General features: G+C 56.8%; 2 protein-coding genes across 3 annotated transcripts in view; both read left to right on the forward strand.

Annotated features, from left to right (window-relative positions):
- RANGAP1 (Ran GTPase activating protein 1) overlaps positions 1-12,624 on the forward strand; it is a 31,255-nt gene extending 18,631 nt beyond the window's left edge. The window contains exons 7-16 of one of the 2 annotated variants that reach the window (XM_034987435.1): positions 1,324-1,482; positions 2,715-2,828; positions 3,234-3,333; positions 3,429-3,513; positions 4,551-4,731; positions 5,651-5,770; positions 7,863-7,965; positions 9,113-9,201; positions 9,440-9,561; positions 11,590-11,769. In XM_034987435.1, coding sequence (XP_034843326.1) covers positions 1,324-1,482; positions 2,715-2,828; positions 3,234-3,333; positions 3,429-3,513; positions 4,551-4,731; positions 5,651-5,770; positions 7,863-7,965; positions 9,113-9,201; positions 9,440-9,561; positions 11,590-11,659 — 1,143 coding nt within the window. In that variant the 3' untranslated portion in view covers positions 11,660-11,769. Of the gene's footprint in view, positions 1-1,323; positions 1,483-2,714; positions 2,829-3,233; positions 3,334-3,428; positions 3,514-4,550; positions 4,732-5,650; positions 5,771-7,862; positions 7,966-9,112; positions 9,202-9,439; positions 9,562-11,589 lie in introns of both variants that reach the window. The other variant, XM_034987434.1, reaches the window with a different exon arrangement.
- Positions 12,625-21,452: 8,828 nt separating this feature from the next.
- The window catches only part of CHADL (chondroadherin like), a 9,826-nt gene continuing 7,875 nt past the window's right edge, over positions 21,453-23,403 (forward strand). Inside the window, exons 1-2 of the mRNA XM_034987237.1 lie at positions 21,453-21,743; positions 22,454-23,392. Of these exons, the coding sequence (XP_034843128.1) occupies positions 21,453-21,743; positions 22,454-23,392 (1,230 nt within the window). The remainder of the gene's footprint in view (positions 21,744-22,453; positions 23,393-23,403) is intronic.

The following is a 23,403-nucleotide window of genomic DNA, read 5'->3' on the forward strand; positions in this document are numbered from 1 at the left end:
TAGTGTTAACCTTGAATTGTGAATGTAAATTTTAAACCTCAGCAACTTTCGAAATGCTCGTGATTTTGGTAAGCATAGAAATCACAGGTATTTTCACATCAAGTTATAGTTGTTACAGAGACACAAATCTTTGTTTCTCACGCATCAGCATTACGGTAGCGGGGGACTGGCCTCCAGGTCCTGTTATTCAGTGCCTTTGTACTAAGGAGTGCATTTACTACTGCAACACACATTTGGGGTTTTTTCTCAATATTTTGAGGACTCTCTTCCAATTGAATGGATTTCCTTTGTAGTCGTGTATGATTTATCTTAACATTTTAAAATAGGCTCAGGAGAGAGTCAGGGGCTTTACCAGACTGCCCATAGGGTCTGGTACCAGAAGATACTGAGAAGCCCTGACTGGTAATGTTCCTCCGTTGGCCTCTGTTTACTTGTGAACCCCCTGTGCGGTTCTGGGCACTGCGGGACTACAAAAGGTACCCAGGTGGAGAGTCCTCGCAGGCCTGGCCTCAATCCTTGGTAGCAGTAGAGGCTGGGACATGGCTCTCCTTGGGAGCTCAGAGGTTGGTGGGGTGTAGACAGGAAGGTGGCATTGATCGTCCAGGGTGATGAACACCGTGATAGAGGAAGAGCAGTGCTCTGGGGGCATGGGGGAAGAGCACTGGACTATGCCTGGTGGGGGGATTCTGGTGTCCAAAATGAGAGGTAGATAGGAAAGCAACATAGGAGTCAGCCTATCAGGAAAATGCCAACAAATGAGGACACGGTGTTCCAAGAAGAGCGGAGTGTCAGAAGGTTGGATGAAAAAGGGCTAGGTGTTTGTGAAGACCCCACCCCCCAGAAAAGGAGGGAATGTGGGGCACCAGCTGTACTGTGTAAATAGCGCAGGAGAGCCCCAAGAAAGGCACAGTGGAGCTGCATGCAGTCTGCAAGGAGGGACTGTGGCCAGACCCCAGGCCAGCGCCCAGGGTCCTTGCAGGGTAGAGGACACCAGATGGAAGAACCTGTGTTCCGAGCTGTGTGGCCCTGTGTAAGTTACCTAGCCTTTCTGATCCCTAGTCTTCTCTGTCTGGTGGAGTTCCTAATCCCAGGTAGGTCTCCCTCATGAGATTGTAGAGAGGATCAGACAGCCCTGCCCAAAGTTCTGCTTTGAGATTCATGCCCCAAATAGCCACAGACAAGCCTGGGCCCGAGCTGATGGCAGCCCCTCCCCGTGTCTAGTGTGTGGTGCCCCCTTCCTGCCTGCTGGATGTTGTTGGTGCTGGGCCTGCCCCTGGAGCTCGGGAGCCCACCCCCCTGCTCTGTCCCTCCTGCCCCTCACAGATCATTGGGACTCTGGAGGAGGTCCACATGCCACAGAATGGCATCAATCACCCCGGCGTCACGGCCCTGGCCCAGGCTTTCGCCATCAACCCCCTGCTGCGTGTCATCAACCTGAATGACAACACCTTCACCGAGAAGGGCGCCGTGGCCATGGCCAAGGTGAGGCGGGAGTGGCAGGGTCATGGTGGAGGCGAGTGGGACTGGCTACTGCCTTTTTTTTTTTTCTTTTAAAGATTTTATTTATTTATTTGAGAGAGAGCATGAGAGAGGGGAGGGTCAGAGGGAGAAGCAGACTCCCTGCCGAGCGGGGAGTCCGATGCGGGACTCGATCCAGGGACTCCAGGATCATGACTTGAGCTGAAGGCAGTCGCTTAACCAACTGAGCCACCCAGGTGTCCTGGCTACTGCCTTTTTAACGCACACATCGGCAGGGGAGCTCCTCTGCCCATCCACCAGGTGTGCGCCCTGGCTCTCTTGAACATTCCAGAACGGGGCACATGTCACAGGCTTGCCTGTGCTGTTTTCGGGCATGTCCATACCACCTTCCTCTGCGCTGCCTCTGGACACCCAGCTGTTGGTGCTGGAGTTGTCCATGGGGCTGCATGGGAGGCTGCTGCAGCCTGTTTTTCTCATTGATTCTTTCATCAGCTGCTTACTGAGCCCTGTACCGAGTGCAGGCCACGCAGAGTTGAATCAGACTCCGCCTCCGAGGAGCCCCTAGTTCAGGGAGGGAGGGGCGGGGCCAGGCCAGCGATGGTGCAGGGCCTGAATCCGGCTGGCTGGCTAGCTGTCGGGACCTCACAGGGCCCCAAGCCCCACAAAAGGCTAGTCCTGCTCCTGTGGGGTGTTAGCACAAGTGTGTGCAAGTGTAGGGAGCACATGGGAAGTTCAAATCAGACTTCGGGCAGACTTTGGGGGAGAGGTCACATTTTGGCCAAGTTGTATAGGACAAATGGACTGTGGACAGAGAGGGGTGTTTCGGGCAGAGGGATCAGCAGCATGGGGGAGGCCCAGAGGTGGGAGGGAGCCTTGTTGCATTGGTCCTGGTTTGAAACGACCAGGGTTCAGGATGTGTCTGAGGGCTGGGGGAGAGGAGAGGGGGACAAGACCCTGTGACCTTCTAACTCTGAGGCTGTCCCGTGACTAGAGAATTGTGTAAGGTTTTAAGGGGGATTCGACTTGGTCAGATTTGTGCTTCACAAAGAAGGGTCTGGCTGTAGCATGGAAGTAGGGTGGAGGGAGGTTCGCCAGAGGCCGGGAGGGGACAAGAGCTGGTGAAGTACTGAGAAGTCCAGGCGAGAGGGAGGGCGAAGGTGTGGCAACGGGCGTGGGGTGTGCCGCGGGCTCTCGGAGGCCTGCGCCCTCACCCAGCCTTCGCTTCCTCCCCGTAGACGCTGAAGACCTTGCGGCAGGTGGAGATGATCAACTTCGGGGACTGCCTGGTGCGCTCCAGGGGCGCCGTCGCCATCGCAGAGGCCGTGCGCGGGGGCCTGCCCAAGCTGAAGGTGCCAGCGCCGCCGGGGCTTCCCCCACCCTCGGGGCTGCTGCCGTGCGGGGCAGGGGTGGGGTGGTCTTGAAGGCCAGGTGGGCCTGGGTTCCTGGCCCCGTCCTTCCACACCTTTCCCCCGATGGTGTGCGGTTCCTATCACCCATGTGATGTGAGCCGGTGTCTTCTTTTTTGAAATGGGAGGAGGGAGCGATGAGGTCATTAGGGTATAGCGTGAGGGAACATACCGAGTGTCCGGCACGTCGCGAGGGAAACGGCTTTGTTTTTACTGTGGGTGTTACCGTGCCCGGCTGGAGGACAGAGCCTGCCTCATCCTCCCTTGGGGAAAACAGAGGCTTCAGAGTAGGACCCGGTCTCCTGGCCTATGGTTCTACTTGCCTCTACTCCTTCCTCTTATTTTTAGGAGCTGAACTTGTCGTTCTGTGAAATCAAGAGAGATGCTGCTCTGGCTGTTGCTGAGGCCGTGGCGGACAAGAGCGAGCTGGAAAAGCTGGACCTCAACGGTAATAGGGGTGGGGGCCTTGGCCCAGGCCTGCCAGGCGGGCCCTGCTGCCCCTCTTGACCTTCCTACCCTCCGCCCCCTCCCGCCCGTGAACAGGCAACACGCTGGGAGCAGAAGGCTGTGAGCAGCTCCAGGAAGTGCTGGACAGCTTCCACATGGCCAAGGTGCTGGCCTCCCTCAGGTAGGGAGCTGTGAGCCGTGGCGCCTGTGGTTCTACTTTCATTCGTTCCGAAACCGTTGTTCAAGCCCCTGTCTGTGCCAGGAGCTGTGCGGGGGGGCGTTAGGGAGGCGAGCGGAAGACAGTGAAGGTTTCTGACCCGTGGGACTTCATTCCGGCAGGATGGGCAGGCAAGGAAAGTTAGGTTTCTGTATGTTCAGCCAAGAGGCAATAAGGGCCTTCGGAGTGGGTGAGTTGGGGAGACTTCCGAAGGGATGAGCTTTGATCTGAGCTGAGATAGATCAGGTAGGGGAGCAGTGAGGTCAGGGTGGCAGTGGGGGTGGGCTCAGTCAGGATTGTTCTGAAAATCAGACTTGGAGACAGAGTCTGGAAGGGAAGAGATTGTTGCAGGGGGCGGGTTATGGGTTTGCGGAGCCCACATGGAGCGGGAGCAGGGGCCAGGGCGGTGGGGCTGCCTCCTCCATCTGGATGGGAGTCGGTTTGGGCCTTCAGCATCCCTCTGCCCCTAGGTCAGCTTCATTCACGTGTCAGCCCCTCACTTGTGTCCCCTCAGTGCTAGGTCTGTGCTGCTGCTAGGAATTGGGGGCTCAGAGATGGCCTCGAGAGGCTCATGGTCCCAGAAACCCCCATCCCCCTGCCCCCCACAACCGCAGCTTCCTGTGGGCAGGGAGATATGGGTGGCACAGTCCTGGCATCTCAGCCTGGGCAGTGTTCCTGCCAGGCCCCGGGCCTCAGCTGTGACAGACCATTTTCTTCCTTTTCTGTTTCCGTGGTGGGACTGGGGCCCGTTGGGACAGGGATGAGATCTGGTTCTTCCGTGTTCACAGCATGGGCTTCCCTGGGTGATGAGAGATGAACGATGGGCTCCCTGGTGACCCACATACCCCCCCCCCGGACCCCTCCCCGGGAGCAGCTGCTCCCCCGCCCTCTGCAGGCGCCCTCCCACCTGCCTGGGGTCTATGGGTTTGTGTTGCCAGGCCTCGGAGCCCACATAGGCTGCTGGGCAGGGAGGGTCTGCTTTAGCCAATTCCCCTCTGCAGTGATGATGAGGGCGAGGATGATGAGGAGGAGGAAGAGGAGGAGGAGGAGGAAGGAGAAGAAGAGGAGGAGGAAGAAGAGGAGGAGGAGGAGGAGGAAGAGGAGGAGGAGGAGGAAGAGGCACAGCAAGGGCCAGGAGAGCAGTCCACAGCATCGAGGAAGATTCTGGACCCAAACAGTGGAGTGAGTTCCCTGTCGTTTGCCAGGATCAGAGCCCTGGCCCTCGAATGTGAAATCCTGAGCCATGTTCACGGCGGGTAGTAGGTGTGGGATCCGCTTAAGTACCTTGGGTGCAAACTGTCCTTGAATGCACACTCCTGTAAGTGGAAGAAGAAAATCTTGTCAGCGTGGCTGTATTTGTACCTCAGCCCAGGTGTGTTTATTCATTTGTGCATCGTGACAGGACTAAGGCATGTATCATGCCGCTGCACTGTTGATTATGAAACACGTGTAAATATCTCTGCAAGAATAGGGTGAAAAATCAGCATAAATGGAAATTCTTTTCCGACCCATCTTGGTGACCCGTAGGGACAGCCCCCCGTTCTGGAGACCGTGGCCTACCCGGGACACTTGGTGTCCCCTTGCTTCACTAAGAGGCTGGTGTTGTCAGGACGCCCGGGTCTGTTCCCCTTAGACTCAGAGCTTCTGGAGAACTACGGGTTGGACAAGGTTCCCCACGCTCGTGTTGAATTTCAGTTTTTTCCCAGTTTAGGAAAGCATTTCAACAAGTGGCTGGGCACTCCTGTTTCAGTTGTGTGGGCGCCGCTGGTGCTCGCTGGCATTGCTTCCCCCGGCTAGACTCAGGCTCCTGGTGGGGTCCCCTTTAGCCCCCACGCACCTCCTGCATCATTTCTGGGACATCGTGTGTCCCAGGGAGGAGCCACTTGGCCTAAGGAGGTGGCTTGCCCCCTCCCCAGAGGCTCCTGCACTAGGAGCCAGCCAGGGCAGCATCTGCGGGCCCCTCACCCTTTGGGGGACTGCCCCGTGAACCGGAGGGAGACCAGACTCTGAGCCTTGGCCGCCTGGAGTGAGGGGTGCATGTTCTGCATGAGGAGTCTGGGTTTGGACTTCTCCAGAGCCACCTGGGCCCCCTGTCCCTCAGGAGCCAGCCCCCGTGCTGTCCGCCCCGCCTCCTGCAGACGTCTCCACGTTCCTGGCTTTCCCCTCTCCAGAGAAGCTGCTGCGCCTCGGGCCCAAGAGCCCCGTGCTGATAGCCCAGCAGGTGGGTAACAGCGCTGCCAACTCCAGGCCCCTGCGTGCCTCGGATTGGGAGGGGACGCTGTCAGTGGGAGTGGGGGCTGCCCGGTGTTTGTGTGTGTTTTCGTGTCGGGGTGGAATTTAGTGATTCATCAGTTGCACCTAACACCCAGTGTTCATTCCATCAAGTGGCCTCCTTAATGCCCGTCCCCCAGTTAGCCCAGTCCCCCCACCAACCTGACTCCAGCAGCCCTCAGTTTGTTCCCGGTAGTTAAGAGTCTCTTATGGTTTGTCTCTCTCTCTGTTTTCATCTCATTTGTCCCGCGCTTCCCCTGTGTTCATCTGTTTTGTTTCTTAAATTCCACGTAAGAGTGAAATCATATATTTGTTTTTCTCTGACTTATTTCGTTTAGCAAAATATTCTCTAGTTCCATCCACGTCATTGCAAATGCTAAGATTTCATTTTTTGATGGCTGAGTAGTAGTCCATTTGTGTATTTCCACATTATCCTTTGTTGATGGACATCTGTGCTGTTTGCATAGTTCGGCTTTTGTGGACCTTGCTGCTGTAAACACTGGGGTGCAGGGGCCCCTTCGGATCACTATGTTTGTATCCTCTGGATAAATACCTAGATGTTTGTTTTTTAGTTTTTTTTAAAGATTTTATTTATTTGACAGAAAGAGACACAGTGAGAGAGGGAACCCAAGCAGGGGGAGCGGGAGAGGGAGAAGCAGGCTCCCGGCTGAGCAGGGAGCCCGATGCGGGGCTCGATCCCAGGACCCTGGGACCATGACCTTGAGGCAAAGGCAGATGCTTAACGACTGAGCCACCCAGTCCCCCCTAGACGTTTGTTCTTTAAATCCACAGACACATGAGTGAGTGTGACCCAGGTATCTGTCAGCCTCCAGAGGTTGCAGATGACGTGCCATGGGGGACGTGTGTGGACCACCGGACAGGCAGGCATGCCACACTCAGTGACACCTAGGGAGTTAGGGAGTTTTCCCAGGACCCTCTCGTGTGCACACATCTAGGCTCCCCGCCCAGGTTCTGCAGGACCTGCTGTTCTAGAACACCTGTCCTGCCCAGAGCTCCCACGGAGGCCACATGCCTACCGTGCCCTTGCTCCAGCCTCGCTTGTTTGCTTACTCACCAGTTCGTTCCGAGGCGGCTGGCAGGCGCCTCCTGTCTGCCAGGCACTGTCCCGGGTATTCGGTTCTGGTATTTAAGCCTTCTGGCAACCCGCCATGTAGACCCCGTTACCCTGTATTACAGATGAGAAAATAGTTTCGATGAGCCTAAGTGATAAATATAGAGAAATTAAATGGGCCCGTTCTCAGAGCTGGCTTGGCCTTTTGGCTGATGTCCTTTTTATGTTTTATCTGTGTTCTTTTTTTTCCTTCCCATGATACAGGAGTTGAAAGGCCCACTTTTTCCTGTAATACCATTTGTCATCTCCTGTGTTAGCAAAACTGTTGTGCCCTCCATCCCCGTGAGTGGAGGTCGCACTTGGGCAGCGCACTGTGTCTGGACACTCGCACTGTTTCCCCTTGTCTCCACCTCGGTGAAGTTAAACTTCCTTGCATGTGAATGTTGTCTGTACTCTGGATTATTTGTTCAGGTTAGATTACAAGAAGGGGATCGCTGGGGCGCCTGGGTGACTCAGTCGTTAAGCGTCTGCCTTCGACGCAGGTCATGATCCCGGGGTCCTGGGATCGAGCCCCGCATCGGGCTCCCTGCTCCACGGGGCGCCTGCTTCTCCCTCTCCCACTCCCCCTGTTTGTGTTCCCTCTCTCGCTGTCTCTCTTTCTGTCTAATAAATAAATAAATAAATAAACAAACAAATAAATAAATAAAACCTTTAAAAAAAGGGGGAGGGATCGCTGGGTCATGGGAATAACCGTGGTTAATGCCGACTCACTCACTCTGTATGGATTACGTACCGCAGTGGGCCAGGCCCATGCCTAGCTCCAGGGGGACAGCGTGGGGTGAGGCAGGACCCATCCTTGCCCACCAGGGGCCTTGGCGAGACAGGCCTCTTCCAGCCAGCAGCAGAGTGCAGGCGCATCTTCACTGGGGCTCCGGCCCCTGTGACCTGCCGTTGTCTTTTGTGTCCTCAGACTGACACATCCGACCCAGAAAAGGTGGTCTCTGCCTTCCTGAAGGTGTCCTCTGTGTTTAAGGACGAAGCCACAGTGAGGACAGCCGTGCAGGATGCAGTAGGTAACACTGGGTGGGGTGGGTGGGCCGTGGCTGGCTCTGCCTCCTTGCTGCCTCAGGACATTTATAGTCCCTGGAGCCCCTTGTCCCAGCACTAATGTATGTACCACTCTCCAGCCCCTCCTGCCTGTTCTGTTGGGTTCTTGCTAGGGAGTGGGTTGGCTGCTCTCCTCTCTTATTTTTTGCAGATGGGGAGACTGGGGCCTTTTCAAAGGCATAGAGTTATGTCTAGTTAGACCTCATCCAGGTGGCATCTGCCATAGGGAGACCAGCTAGTCACAGCCCCAAGGCCCTTATGGGGACGGTCCTCTCAGGAGAGGTCCTGAGAACTGAGCTTTTGTCCTCATCTGTGGGCCTGTGCACACCGTCCCTCCACCTGGGAGCCTGGAGGATGCCTGCTCTCCCGATAGCGTTCCCAGGGCTTCCCGAGATCTCTTGTCCGGCCGCCACCCTCCCTCGCTACCCCGTTCCCTCCACTGCCTCCACGGTGGCACCTTGAGCATGCGTGTCTGAGCCCCGCCGTGTGGGCCAGGCTTGGTCAGGCAGGGAGGGGAGGAAGGGCTCGGCATGAGGGAAAGGGCAGAGAGGGGTGGAGGTCCGGGCGGCACTTCGTCCTGGATTGGTGCGCTGTGGGCAGCATGGAGGCAGGAGCGCCGGTGGGGAGCGAGGCCGGGGTGGAGCCCTAAGTCAGCTCCCTGAGGTCCCAGCCCCGTGGGCATTGATGAGAGCAAGTTACCTGAATTCTGTTTTCCTAAACAGCCTAGCCTGGAAGCAGGTACCCACACAGGGCCGGTAGACCCCCCGCCCCTCCTTTCCCTCCCTTCTCTGCTCATCCCCCCCTTGCCTCCACAGTGGCTGAAACCTCCCCCGGGATGATCTTCCTCGCGGGTTGTGCAAGGTCCCCAAGCCCCTTCTCATTGAGGTCAGGACCAGAAGGGCAAGGTGTCACAGCTTGAGCAGGTTGAGCTTTCCCTTGGTGCTGGCTGTCCCCTCAGTCTGGGACGTGGGACCGCCGGCTGCCGCCCTGTGTTCACCTGACTGGGGCAGAGGCAGGTCGCAGCCTGCGTGTGCCAGGGCCGCGTGCCCTCGGCTGGTGAGCAGCCGTCTGTTGCCGCGGACTCCCTGCCCCATGGCCGCTTCTCCCTTGCAGATGCCTTGATGAGGAAGGCCTTTAGCTCACCCTCCTTCAACTCCAATGCCTTCCTTACCCGGCTCCTCATCCACATGGGTCTGCTCAAGGTGAGGCTACGGGGGTGCAGGGGGGAACCAGGGGCAGTTCGGGCCACACCCACCCCGGCCCACACCTAAGTCCTGCTGGGGCCCGGGTCTGCTTAAGCAGCTTCCCTTCATGATGGGGTTCAGCTTGACCTCGACCATGGGGATCTCGGAGCTGGGGCTGGGTGCTGGAGACCTAGGGCTTCCCACCCCAGGGGACCTTGTAGCTCACCCTGCCTGGTGCTGTGTGTTCCCTTCACAGAGTGAAGACAAGATCAAGGCCATTGCCAACTTGTACGGCCCTCTGATGGTATTGAACCACATGGTGCAGCAGGACTACTTCCCCAAGGCCCTTGCACCCCTGCTGCTGGCGTTCATGACCAAGTGAGTGTGCCCTCGTCAGCTCACGTGGCAGCCGGGTCCCATGGATGCAGACCCCTAGTCCGTGGAGGCTTCCCTGGGCTGCTCGTTCAGGCTTGTGAGGGGCTCTCAAGCGTCCGTATTTGAGTCTCTCCTCCGCTGTGCCAGGCTGAGGATGTGGGGCTCAGGAACAGTGTCTTTTCCTGAGAGAAACAGGACATGGAACAGCCCCCATTTCCTGATGAAGCAGCGCTGGATAGTTCAGGGGTTTGCCCACAGTGCTGATCGGGGTCCTGTCCTCAGTGATGTCTCTGGGAGCAGTTCTGTGTCCGTTTCCTCAGCCACAGGGCTGAGGCCAGAGGGGCCTGTCACTCCCGCCTGCCGCAGCCACAGGCCCCTTCCCCTGTGGATGCCGGATGCTCAGAGACCTGGAAACCTTGGCCTCGTCCTGGGCCATGGTGGGGCAGTGGCCACAGTTGGGTAGCAAGGAGCCTTCAGACCCCAGCGCCTACGAGGGATGGGTCGGAAGGCTCGTCCCCTGTCCTCACTGAGGTCCTCTGTGGCCCCAGCCGACTCCTGCCCTTTCTCAGGCCTCAGTCTCCCTATCTGCCCCACCAAGCTGTTGCATGAGGTTGTCTCTGGTGTCTGTGACCATCCACACTTCCTGTGAATCCAGTGCCTTGGGGGAAAGTGGGAATGGGGCAAGGAGAGAGGACATAGCCCTTGCCTCGGGGGACGTGAACAAGTGATGTGGGGTAGTCTGGCTCGGCGTGGTGAGGATCTCCGGCCAGCTTCCGGGACTGTCGGCGCCACGGCCTCTTTGCCACCACGACGTCTTGCGGTCCCATGTGCTCCTTGGGCCTCGTGCTCTCGCATGTCTGCCCACCTGCCTGCCACCACACCTGGCCCCCACTGCCGCCGTGGCCCACGCCACCCCTTCTGCTGCAGCTAGACTGGCCCTTGTGAAAAGTTGAGCTGTGGGGCCCCTGGCTGGCTCAGTCGGTGGAGCCTGCGACTCTCGATCTTGGAGTCATGAGTTCAAGCCCCACGTTGGGTGAAGAGCTGAGTGCTTGGCCCCTCTGCCAGAGTCCAGGGCAAGCCCTCACCCTGGCCGCAGAGCTCATGGCCCTGCCTCCCCACAAGGTACACTCTCCCCGTGCCTGTTCCCACACAGTAGGGGACTTGACCCCAGGGCTTAGCTCCCTGGAACATCTCCACATGATGGCCCCAGCCCCTGCCTGCCACCCCGGACAAAGCCCGGCTCCTTTTGTCTTCTTTGGCCTCTAGTCAGAATTGTTCCCTTTGCCTTTCTGTTGCCCTTGGGCTGGGCGTGGACCCACAAGAAGAAACCCTCACCCTTGCCCTTGTTGGTCAGGGGCAGGCTGCCTCCTCGCAGCCGCTTGCCCGCCCCCAGCTCAGGCCTCAGTCTGTTCTACTTTAAAAGAGGGGGATTGGTAAAAGCTGTGCCTTAGGCCTCCTCTGAGGCGACTGAGTGACCACAGAGTGACAGGCACATTCCCCCTCCCTCAACTCCTGGCCCAGTGGTCTAGGATCCCAGGGCGATCCTAGACCAGGTCAGTGTCTGTGGGCTGCAGACCCTGGCCGCACCCCACACTCACCCAGCGTCCTTTCTTCATCTGTAGTGAGATTCATGATCTTGATGGTGACAATGGCCAACCCATCATCTCTGAGGGCCCGGGTGGGATTCCAGTGCCTGTGAGGACGCCGTGGCCCTGTGTCCCCTGGAAGGGCCCTCACACAGGCTGCTGGGTGGAGAGCAGGGGCCTGCTTCCTGGCTGCTCGGCCCTGCATTCCGGCCAGCTCCGGGCCGTGTGGCCTTGGGTGCATTGCTGCCCCTCTGAGCTTCACACACGCCTCACCCTGCGGTGTACGGAAGGCGGGCTCCTATCCTCTCCCTCCCAGAGCCGTCAGCCTCAGAAACCCATGCCCCCCCGCCCCCCAATAGTGGGGAAAGGGCCCCTGCTGCAGCCTGCAGTCCCTGGCCCTGGGCTGTGTGGTGTCCCCCCCACACTGACTGTTCTTTCCTCACAGGCCTAATGGTGCCCTGGAGTCCTGCTCCTTTGCCCGTCACAACCTGCTACAGACGCTGTACAAGGTCTAGATGCGAAGCCGCCCCCCCCCCCCCCCCCGCCCCGGCCTGGACCAGTGACTTGGGAAGGGACTCGGATGAAGGACTCTGGCCAGAGGCAGGGAGGGTCTTCGTCGCTTGTGTCGTGTCGGTCCCCGAGTGTGCGTGTCGGTGTGGTGCGTGTGCAGGTGTGCGCTTCCTGTCAGGGCTGGGGTTTTAAGGTCTCCCTGCTGGACTGGCCCTGGTCCCACTGGAGGGGAGCTGGCCCCCCTGAGAGGGCTGCAAGCTGCTCTGCCATTAAACTCATTGCCATCTGAGGGCGCTCTGCTGCTCCATGCCTCCAGCTCGAGGCCCTGGTGGCTGTCCCCTCCCACCTTGCCTTCCCCACTCTTCTGGGCTGCCCCAAAGCCTGGGGAGTTGGTCCGTCTGCCGTCCCCTCCCTCTGTGTTGCGGCTGGGCTGAGTTTCCCGCCCTGCCTGGGGCTGCTCACCTGGTGGCTGACTTTGCCTCCTGTCACTAAGCCCGGGCCTCTAGCCACTGCCATCCCCGCTATCCATCCCTGCTGGGCTGAGCTCTACGGCCTGAAGGACAGGACCTGCTACGGGGGTGGGGCCATGGGGCGGTCAGCAGAGGGCAAGACCCTGGTTCCCAGGCCGTGTGGACAGGAAGAAAAGCCAGTGGCAGATGGTGCTGGCTCCAGACCCATGGGGCCTGCCCCTTGCTGCTGAGAAGTCTGTGACTGGCCTGGGGGCCAAGCTGGAGGGGGGCTCTTTGGCAGGCCCAAACCTGTTCTCCGGCCCAGGGGGCAGGGGCAGGGCCCGCGGAGCCTGAACTGAGCTCAGGACGCTCTTAAAGGATCTGGACAGGGTGGGGACTGCGCTGGAGCTGCCCCCCCGCCCCCCCGCCCCCCCCCTCCCCCGCTCTGTGCTTTCCCCTTTGTGCTCTTTGTGTGTCTGGGCTGTGCCCGGGGCTTCACAAATAAAGTCATGTGTGGCAAGCGTGGGGACTGAGAGATTTTTCACCTTAAGTGGGCAGTTCTTGGGGCTTAGTACCTGGAGTCCCACCTTGATCTGTACGGGCTTGTCCGTCCGCAGAAGAGCCCCTGCGCCAATCTCGTGTCGTCCCACGGGGCAGCCACTCTTGCCCAGGCCCAGATGCGTGCAGACACACCAGCTGTCCTTGAGCAGCTGGGCGGTTCGTGCCCAGGAGTGGGCCGCGACTCCTGGGGGTCGGGGGGGTGGGCGGAAGGATCTCCTCCTCTGCGCACCGACGGGCCTGGGTTAGGCCTGTTTCATCTGTCCAGCCTCATCTTACCCTTCACCTAGGCTTTGGGCTGCAGTTCTCTAGCCCCCGCATCGCTCCATTAATGGACCTGGCGAAGCCGGACACGGTCTGGATTTTGCCGCGAGCCCCTCTGGCTGCACAGTCAGGAACCCCCCGGGTCTGGCTAGCAAGGTCACTTCACAGGGTTGAGCTTGGCTGGGAAGCCACCACAGGGTATCTGGCCACAGGGCCTGGAGTGGAGGGCACCTTGCCTGGGATCCTTCCTTTCCTTTGCCACATGTGGTGTGAGGACAGCTAAGCAGACCCTCCTTACTGCCTACCTTAGACAGCAGGCACACTTGGGGAGCCCGTGTCTCCTACAGAATTGAAGCGGTCCCTCCAGGCTTTCTTAGGGGGCAGCGTTTCCTTACTGGCTATGGACCACTCAGGAACAGGCACCATCTGTCTTGGCCAGGTGGCGGAAGAGATGCCCATGCCTTGCCCCCCTACCCCCCATGTGAGGTGATATGGCAGAAGGCAGGTGGAGGTCTGACCAACTCCAACCCCCACCCCTTCGCCAGGCCCTGTTTTGAGCTCTGGGCCACAGGCACAGCTTTTGGGAGGCTCCCAGTCTGGTGCAGGAGACGAACAGGCATGGCCTAGTGTAAGGGACAGTGGGCAGTGAGGTCAGGGAAGTCTTCAAGAGTTAGGGGTGCAAGGGACGCCTGGGTGGCTTAGTTAAGCATCCGACTCTTGATTTCGGCTCAGGTCCATGATCTCAGGATCGTGAGATCAAGCCCCACGTCAGGCTCTGCGCTCAGCAGGGAGTGTGCTTGAGATTCCCTCTCCCTCGTCCTCTACCCCTCCCCCTCCTCCTGCACATGTGCTCTTTCTCAAATAGCTGTTAATATAAAAGGGATGTAAGCGCTGAGTCTGGAGGTTCAAGTAGAACTTGTCACAGGTGATAATTTAACAGATGGAGAAACTGAGGCTCAGGGCTGAGTTAGGGGCCTGCTCAAGGTTCTCTGGCCTGGCTCTTCCTTCCAGGCTGCCTGGTGCTGGCACCTGTGGCCTCCTAGGTTATGAAGGCGCAAGCTTCAGTTCAGACTGAGACGTGCACCACGATCTCATTTAACCTTGCCGCAGGCCAGCACTGCCAGGCTCCTCGGACCCGCACACTGTGGAGGGTCCTGTTGGTCTCAGGGGTATAGGCCCTGGCCCCTACTCAGTCCTTCGGACCAGTTCAGAGTTCAGAACTCCTGACCAGCTGCAGGTGCAGGGAAGGGCCTGAGGCTCAGCCTCTAACTCAGCTGCTTACTGAGAGCTATGTAGCTTTTGGAACTTCCCCGGACTCAAACGCTCCCAAGGACTACAGCCAACCCTGGGATTACACAGGCTTCATGTCTCTGAGGGCCATGACTTGGGGTCTGCAAGATGAGAGATGCCTCGGCCTAGACGGCATGTTACCCCCAAGTACTTAAGGCCTGCTCAGCACCAGGCTATTCTCACTAAAGGGAGTCCAGCCATGGGCTTGGGGCTAAACCAGCAATAATTCCATTCTGAAGCCCCCAGGAAGCATGGCCAAAGGCACTCCCAAGCAACATTTCCTGATCCTAGGAACCTAGAAACGACTCAGGCCAATATCAGGAAAGTGGATCAAATGCAAAGCTATACAGTGTAACATCACACAACCATGAAAACGCATCAACCCTGGCTACATGCATCGTGTGGATGAATCAGGAAGGATGCTGAGTGAAGAAAATCTCAGTACCATACCATGGGGTCAAAAGCAACTGTGTTTAGGTATACGCATGTATGTGGTAAACCCAGTGTTCAAGATAGGAGTTAGTCTGGGGAAAGCAGGGGACAGGATGGAGTGGAAGGACAGTTAGACCACAGCCATCCACCAAACGTTCAAAGTGAACCAGATCTATCCATCTAAGAGCCATTAAAAAAAACAACAACAACAAAACCATGTATTTTTTTTTAAAAAAGGTTAAAATACAAGAGCATGGTTTGACATCACAAAAGCACAGGCATAAGGAAATTTGCTACTGTCAAAAAGTGAAAAACAATGACCAAAACACCCTAAGAATTGGCAAGGTGATAAAATACAAGACTGCCACATATGTTGCATGAGGATTAGTGTTGAGAATAGTACATCCAATTGAAAATGGGCAAAGGATATGAACAGGCAGTTCACAGAGGATGCAACCTGAGAAGCAAAAAATATGTTCCCCTTTACTGGAAATCAAGGAAATGCAAAATGAAGCCACAGAGACGCCATTTTGGACCAGACTGGCGGATGTCATTGAGAGGTCATGACCCCAGGAAAGAGCTGAATCTTTTACATTGCACATGTTGGAGGGATATCAGACTAATAAAACCACCTCAAAGAGCAATCTGGCAGGTACTCAGGTGAAGATATGTGTAGCCTGTGACCCCAAATTCCATTTCTAAGGATCTACCCTAGAGAAACCGTTGTACACGTGCACAAGGTGACAAGTTACAAGGGCAGTTTCATGGAAGAGTCCAGAAAATTAATAACCTCAATGTCCTTCGGAAAAAAAATGGTTAATTACAGCGGGTGCCGCATGCAGTGAGATAATATGCCACAGTTACAGAGCGCCCGGCTGGCTCAGTCCCAAGAGCATGTGACTCTTGATCTCAGGGTTGTGAGTTCGAGCCCCAGGTTGGGTGTAGAGATTACTTAAATAAAAATTTATAAAGGTTTTATTCATTTATTTGAGAGGAGGGAGAGAGAGAGGACAGCAGCAGGGGAGAGGGAGAAGCAGACTCCCTGCTAAGCAGGGAGCCCGATGTGGGGCTCCATCCCAGGACCCCGGGATCATGACCTGAGCCGAAGGCAGACACTTAACTGACTGAGCCACCCAGGCGCCCCTAAAAAAAATTTTTTTTTAAATGCAGCCGTTAAAGTGAATACAGGAGATACAGGAGCTGTCTTCATTCATGTGAATAAACCTTGAAAATGTTGAGTGAAAAAAACAAGTTTGCAAAGCAGTATGTACAGTTGATAGTTTAAAATTGTTAATGTCGGGCGCCTGGGTGGCTCAGTTGGTTAAGCGACTGCCTTCGGCTCAGGTCATGATCCTGGAGTCCCGAGATCGAGTCCCACATCGGGCTCCCTGCTCAGCGAGGAGCCTGCTTCTCCCTCTGACCCTCCCCCCTCTCATGTACTCTCTCTCATTCTCGCTCTCTCAAATAAATAAATAAAATCTTAAAAAATAAATAAATAAAATAAAATTGTTAATGCCATATATTATAGTGAAGTTATACTACCTCGGGAAAGTGGTTGCCTCTGGGAGGAGACAGAGGGAAGAGAATGAAACAAGGTGGAGAAAAGGGGCCTTCCAACCGCCTGCACTCCCACTTCTGGTGCGTGTGAACCCAAAAGAAGGGAATGGGGGGACCCCAGCAAATACCTGTATGTCCATGTGCACAGCAGCTTTACAAGAGCCAAGAGGTGCAAGCAGCCTAGTGTCCGTTAATAGGGGAACAGATGAAATGTGATCAATATACATATTCGGGGTGGCGCAGTCGGTTGAGCGTCCGACTCTTGGTTTCAGCTCAGATCTGATCTCAGGGTCATGAGATCGAGCCCCGTGTTGGGCTCCACACTCAGCAGGGAGTCTGCTTGAGTTTCTCTCTCTCCCTCTCCCTCTGCCCAACCCCCTGCTTTCTCTCTCTCACTGAAATAAATATAAATAAATCTTTAAAAATACACACACAGTGGAGTACTGTTCATTCATAAAAAGGAATGAACTTCGGACACATGCTACAACATGGATGGACCTTGAAACACTGTGCTCAGTGAAAGCCAGACATAAAAGGACAAGTAGTGTGTGACTGCACAGATAAGAGGTAGCTCGAAGAGAGGTTACTAGGGGCTGGGTGAAGACAGGAGAGTTACTGTGTCTTGGGTGTAAAATTTTTGTTTGGGATGACAACAAGGTTCTGGAAATGGATTGTGGTAATGGTTTGCACAGCAATGTGAATGCACTGAATGCCACGAAATTGTACACTTACAGGGTTAAGATTGTAAATCTTATGTAATGTACATTTTAGCACAATTTAAAAAATCCTAAATGTAAAAGCCAAAACTACTGATCTTTCAGGAGATCCTGTGTCGGTGGATATCTTAAAGACCTTCCTTAGTTTGCCATTATAGGGTATTGACACAATGGATACTGTGTAGCAGTGAGAATAGGATTTTGTTTATCAAAAGGTCTCGGGCGCCTGGGTGGCTCAGTTGGTTAAGCGACTGCCTTCGGCCCAGGTCATGATCCTGGAGTCCCGGGATCGAGTCCCGCATTGGGCTCCCTGCTCAGCGGGGAGTCTGCTTCTCCCTCTGATCCTCCCCCTCTCGTGCTCTCTGTCTCCCATTCTCTCTCTCAGATAAATAAATAAAATCTTTAAAAAAAAAAAAAAGGTCTCATGGGGGGCATCTGGGTGGCACAGTTGGTTAAGCGTCTGACTCCTGGTGTCTGCTCAGATCATGATCTCAGGGTCCTGAGATCGAGCCCCGCATTGGACTCTGCGCTCAGTATGGAGTTGGCTTGAGATTCTCTCTCCCTCTCCCTCTCCCCCTCCTGCTCCTGCTCTCATTCACTCGCTCTCTCTCTAAAATAAATCTTAAAAAAAAAAAAAGGCATCGTAGGGGCGCCTGGCTGGCTCAGTCGGTAGAGCATGCCACTCTTGGTCTTGGGGTCATGAGTTCGAGCCCCCCATTAGGTGTAGAGATTACTTAAAAATAAAATCAACTCATTAGAAAAATGAACAAAAATGTTCAAATGGGGACTTCACAAAAAGCATATGAAAAGATGCTTATTTTTTTTAAGAGTTTATTATTTTTACAATGGCAAAAGTGCAAAACAGTTGATACCAAGCATTGGTGAGAATGGAGCAATGGAGCTCCCACACTGCTGGGGAAAGTGTAATTTGGTACAAACACTCGGACAAACTGTTTGGCAATATCCATTGAAGCTGAAAATAAGCACATTCTATGGCCAGCAGTTCCACCCATAGGTCTACCCCGACAGAGATGGGTTGTGCTATGTTCTCCAAAAGACGTGCAAACAGGGGCGCCCAGGTGGCTCAGTTGGTTAAGCATCTGCCTTCGGCTCAGGTCATGATCCCAGGGTCCTGGAATCGAGCCCCACATCAGGCTCCCTGCTCAGCGGAGAGCCTGCTTCTCCCTCTGCCCCCTCCCCCTGCTCGTGCGTGCTGACTCCCTCTCGCTCGCTCTCAAATAAAATCTTTAAAAAGAAAACCAAAAACGTGCAAATGTCGTAAGCAGCCCTCTTCATAATAGCCCCAGCCTGGAAACAACCCAAATGTCCTTCAAGAGTGGAATGGGGGGGCGCCTGGGTGGCTCAGTCGTTAAGCGTCTGCCTTCGGCTCAGGTCATGATCCCAGGGTCCTGGGATCGAGCCCTGCATCGGGCTCCCTGCTCGGCGGGAAGCTTGCTTCTCCCTCTCCCACTCCCCCTGCTTGTGTTCCCTCTCTCACTGTGTCTCTCTCTGTCAAATAAAAAAAAAAAAAGAAAAAGAGTGGAATGGATTAATTGCACCATGTGGTACCAAGAAAGCGGAGGTGAGAACGGTCCACCCAAGCAGGGAGGAATATTTTAGCATCAGCGGTGTTTAGAATCACCAGCACGTGATGACAATAAAAAGCAAACCAACTGGGTCCCCTTGCATTTAAATTCCCTACCAACCGCACACCCCCTTGTTGCCTGCATCTGGGGCAGATGGCCCTCTGGTCTCCACCCACCCCACCCCCCCATGCCACTGCTGTGGGATATTTATGGAATGGAGTGCTGAAATGCTATATAAAAATTAAGCAGATTTTAAAAATATGCATCACAGATGAAGCTCAAACATAATGTTGAATGGAAAAAAACCGAAGAGTGCACACTCTGATGCCACTGACATGAAATTGCCGAGTGAAATAAAGCACAAGCCTGTGGTCCGGCACTATTTCTGGTTTAAAAAAAAAAATATCCACGCAAACTGAATAACAACAGATGCAAATCCACCAGCAACCTGGATCTGAACAATCACAGGATGTATAGAAGTTTGCTATGGTTTACATGAACTGTTGCATTAAAAAAAAATTTTTTTGTTTTGTTTTGTTTTAAGTAGGCTCCATGCCCAGCGTGGAGCCCAAGGCAGGGCTTGAACTCACGACCCTGAGATCAAGACCTGAGCTAAGAGTCAGAGGTTTAACTGACTGACCCACCCAGGTGCCCCTGTTGCATTTTTTACTAAATGCACATGTGCCCAGGAAGGTAAGTATTTGGATGTTGTTTTGCAATATTATTTGTAATAAAATTTTGGAAGCAAAAAAAAAAAAGAGGCAATCCAAATCTCCAAGATTAATGGATAAGTAGAGTTGCCACCTGTACACAATGGAATATTACACAGCCGTTAAAATGAACATGACTAAGAAGAATCAGCCAGGATCACTCGATAATTTGATGTTGAGTGGAAAAAAAAAATTGCAGGGGCGCCTGGGTGGCTCAGTTGTTAAGCGTCTGCCTTCGGCTCAGGTCATGATCCCAGGTTCCTGGGATCGAGCCCCACATCGGGCTCCCTGCTCAGCAGGGAGCATGCTTCCCCGTCTCCCTCTGCCTGCAGCTCCCCCTGCTTGTGCTTGCTTTCTCTCTTCTCTCTCTCTGACAAATAAATAAAGCCTTAAAAAAAAATAAAAATAAAAAAATTGCAGAATATCATTTGTACAGTGTTAAACAATGTACGTAAATGTATAATAAACAGGACAGAGTGAACCATGCTCGAGCACCTACTATGTTCCAGGTGCTTTCCTGGGCCCCCACAGCAACCCCGTGAGCTAGTTACTAATACTGCCCGACAGCCCACAGCTGGGAGGGAGCCCAGGTCTGGGACCCACAGGCTGGCCCCGAGACGCCCCTCCCTGCCAGCCAGCCTGGGACCCAGCTGTCCTGGCTGGACTCTCAGGCCTGGCCCGCGATCCTGAGCCCTGAGCCGGCGCCGGGCAGGAGGCCCTGTAACTCCAGCCACTCTCCCGCCCCTGCCCGCCCCTCCTTCACCTCAGCCTCGGGCTGGGCTGCCCACAATGCCTCCCATTCAGCCCCGTCCCGGCTGCCAGGCCTGCGGGCCCGACAGGGGGGCTCCCACCGCATCCAGGCTGGACTGGCAGTGTGAGGCGAGGCGGCATGGAGGGGTGAGTGTGTGGGCCCTGGGAGGGTACCAGGGGGGTCTACAGAAGCTGAGGGGCTGCAGGCAAGCCCCTGGCCCTCTCTGGGCCTCTGACGCGTTGGGGGACAGGGGCTCTGGGATCTGTCGGGGGAGAGATTCTCCAAGGCTGTCCCCGAAGTGGTTTCTGAGGAAGGTGGTGAATGGCAGGGTGGATGCTCCAGCGAGCCGCCGTGGGCGCGTCCTCAACCTCAGCAGGCCTCAACCCTGGACGCTTGTCCCTGAGGGGTCTGTCCCCACGGGCCCCCCTTCCCCGGTCCACCCTGAGCCTCGGGAGGATGCCAGCAGCCCCGGCCTTCAAGGGGCCGAGACTTCAAGGAGACTGAACAATAGAGGGCGAGGAGCAGTGAGGAGGCTGAGGGTGGGGGCCCAGCCCAGGGCCTGGCACGGGCTGCCCAGAGGCCGAGATGCGGGCTGAGAACAGCAGGAAGAGCCGGGGGACTTAGGAGTCACGGGCAACGAGGAGGAAGCTCTGTCGTGTGTGTTTCTGGTCTGGGAGCCAAGGGTGACACTGGGGAGTCGGAGCGCTCCGGATCCAGGTGGGATCAGGAGTCAGGCAGTGGGGAGATGCTGGAGGGCTTCAGGTTGGCGGTGTCAGAGCCCGTCTGTATCTTGGAATATCTTGGAAGGTTGCCTTCGGTTGGTGGTGGTGAGCAGAGTGTGGGGGAGCCAGCAATCACCCCTAAGAGGCAACAGGCAGCGGTTGCGGTTGTGAGGTGAAGGGGTCCCACTGGCGGATGGATGGATATGCTGGGGGAAGATGGACGGGGAAGGGGATGGAGCCGCCCAAAGCAGAGCCCGGGACCATCCCCTCAGCCGTCCCGTTCTGGGCTGGTGGGGTGGCATCGGATGGACGACAGGCCTAAGCCTCCTGCTCACCTGCCAGCATGGCTCTGACCAGCCAGTAAGGCTCCTCGAGCCCCTCGGACCCCGTAACACCTGGTCCCCCGAACCTGGCCTTAAACACTTAGGCCCGGCCTGGGTGCCCCTCTGGCTGCAGGCCGTCTTCCTACAGCGGGTGCCACTATGCTCCCTCCCACCATGTCTGGGGACGGGCTGCTTCTGTCTCTGGCACCCTCACACTGGGGAGGGCCAGGCCTCCCCCTGGACCCAGGAGCCTCATCACAGCCTGGGCACACTCGCTGAGCCCTCAGGTCATCCTTGCATTCAGCAAGGCCTCCCTGAGCCGAGGGGCAGGCGGTCGAGGAGACTTGCCAGGTCGCCTTTCTGAGCCTCAGTTTCCCCCAGTGTTAAACAAGGCTAACGATAGAAGCTTTGCTGCATGGAGCGTCGTGAGGCTCAGAGCAATGACGCCTTCCCTGGGGCCAAAGAAGGAAGACATCTCAGGGGCTCCGGAAACAGGAGCTAGGCTCGGTGAGTGGACAGCGTGGGACCCTTGCCCCTGTGAACAACGGACCATTCCTCCCTCTCCCAGGCCCCGGAGAGTCTCCTTGGTGCTGCTGCTTCTGCTGCCACTGGGCCCAGCTTGGCATACAGCTGCCCAACGCTGCCCACAGACGTGCATTTGCGACAGTCCCGGGCGGCACGTGGCCTGTCGGCACCAGAACCTCACGGAGGTGCCAGACGCCATCTCTGAGGTCAGCAGGGTGAGGGGGGCAGGGAGGACAGCAGGAGGAGCCTGGGTTGGCAGCAGGGGATCTGCCACTGCCTGGCTGGGAGACCTTGGCATGTCGCCTTTCCTCTCTGAGCCTCAGTCTTCACATCTGTAAAATGGGAATAACAACCACCACTAGGGAGACAATCTATTTACAATTCTATGTGATTGGAACAAGTAAGTGACCTAGAAGATAAATATTGAATTGGGACGCCTGGGTGGCTCAGTCGGTGAAGCATCGTCTGCCTTCGGCTCAGGTCGTGATCCCAGGGTCCTGGGATCGAGCCCCACATCGGGCTCCCTGTTCAGCACAGAGCCTGCTTCTTCCTCTGCCCCTCCCCCTGCTTGTGCTCTCTCTCTGATAAATAAAAAATCTTAAAAAAATACGGAATTAATTACAAACCCTGTGGGAGAGAACCAGAGAGAACAGGGGATGTACTGGAATAAGATATGGTCTCTGCTCTGTGGAGTCAAGGGCTAGGAGGGAAGAGAGAAAGTGAACAGGCAGCGACAGTCCGATGTGAAAAGTGCCCAGGTGGCTAGGGGGGAAGGCTTCCTGGAGGCGGTGTCGGGGAGCAGGACGAAGAGAATGAGGAAAAGGTGAGGGGGGGGGAGCGTGCAGCTGAGGGAACAGCGCGTGCAAAGGCTGTAGTCCTCACGCTCTTCAGCCTCCCCCTGCCTCTCCCCGCTCAGCTGACTCAGCGGCTGGACCTCCAAGGCAACATGCTGAAGGTGATCCCGCCAGCTGCCTTCCAGGATCTGCCCTATCTGACACATCTGGACCTGCGGCACTGCCAGGTGGAGCTGGTGGCCGAGGGCGCCTTCCGCGGCCTGGGCCGCCTGCTCCTCCTCAACCTGGCCTCCAACCGCCTGAGCTCGCTGCCCCAGGAGGCCCTGGATGGGCTGCGCTCGCTGCAGCGGCTGGAGCTGGAGGGCAACATGCTGGAGGAGCTGCGGCCGGGCACGTTCGGGGCGCTGGGCGCGCTGGCCACACTGAACCTGGCCCACAACGCCCTGGTCTACCTGCCCGCCATGGCCTTCCAGGGGCTGGCGCGCGCGCGCTGGCTGCAGCTGGCCCACAACGCGCTCAGCGTGCTGGCCCCCGAGGCCCTGGCCGGCCTGCCCGCCCTGCGCCGGCTCAGCCTGCACCACAACGAGCTGCAGGCCCTGCCGGGGCCAGCCCTGTCCCAGGCCCGCGTCCTGGCCCGCCTCGAGCTGGGCCACAACCCCTTCACCTACGTGGGCGAGGAGGACGGGCTGGCGCTGCCCGGCCTCCGGGAGCTGCTGCTGGACCACGGCGCCCTGCAGGCGCTGGACGCCAGGGCCTTCGCGCGCTGCCCCCGCCTGCACACCCTGGACCTCCGCGGGAACCAGCTGGCCGGCCTGCCGCCGCTGCAGGGCCCCGGGCGGCTGCGCCGGCTGCGGCTGCAGGGCAACCCGCTGTGGTGCGGCTGCGAGGCCCGGCCGCTGCTCGAGTGGCTGGCGCGCGCGCGGGTGCGCTCGGACGGCACGTGCGGGGGCCCGCGGCGCCTCGGAGGGGAGGCCCTGGGCGCCCTGAGGCCCGGCGACCTGCGCTGCCCCGGGGACAGGGCGGCGGCGGCGGCGGCGGCGGCGGAAGAGGGGCGGGCGGCCGCGCGGCCCCG

The sequence above is a fragment of the Mirounga leonina genome, unplaced genomic scaffold, assembly GCF_011800145.1.
Source record: "Mirounga leonina isolate KUSES-001 unplaced genomic scaffold, KU_Mleo_1.0 Mir_418, whole genome shotgun sequence".
NCBI lineage: Eukaryota > Metazoa > Chordata > Mammalia > Carnivora > Phocidae > Mirounga > Mirounga leonina.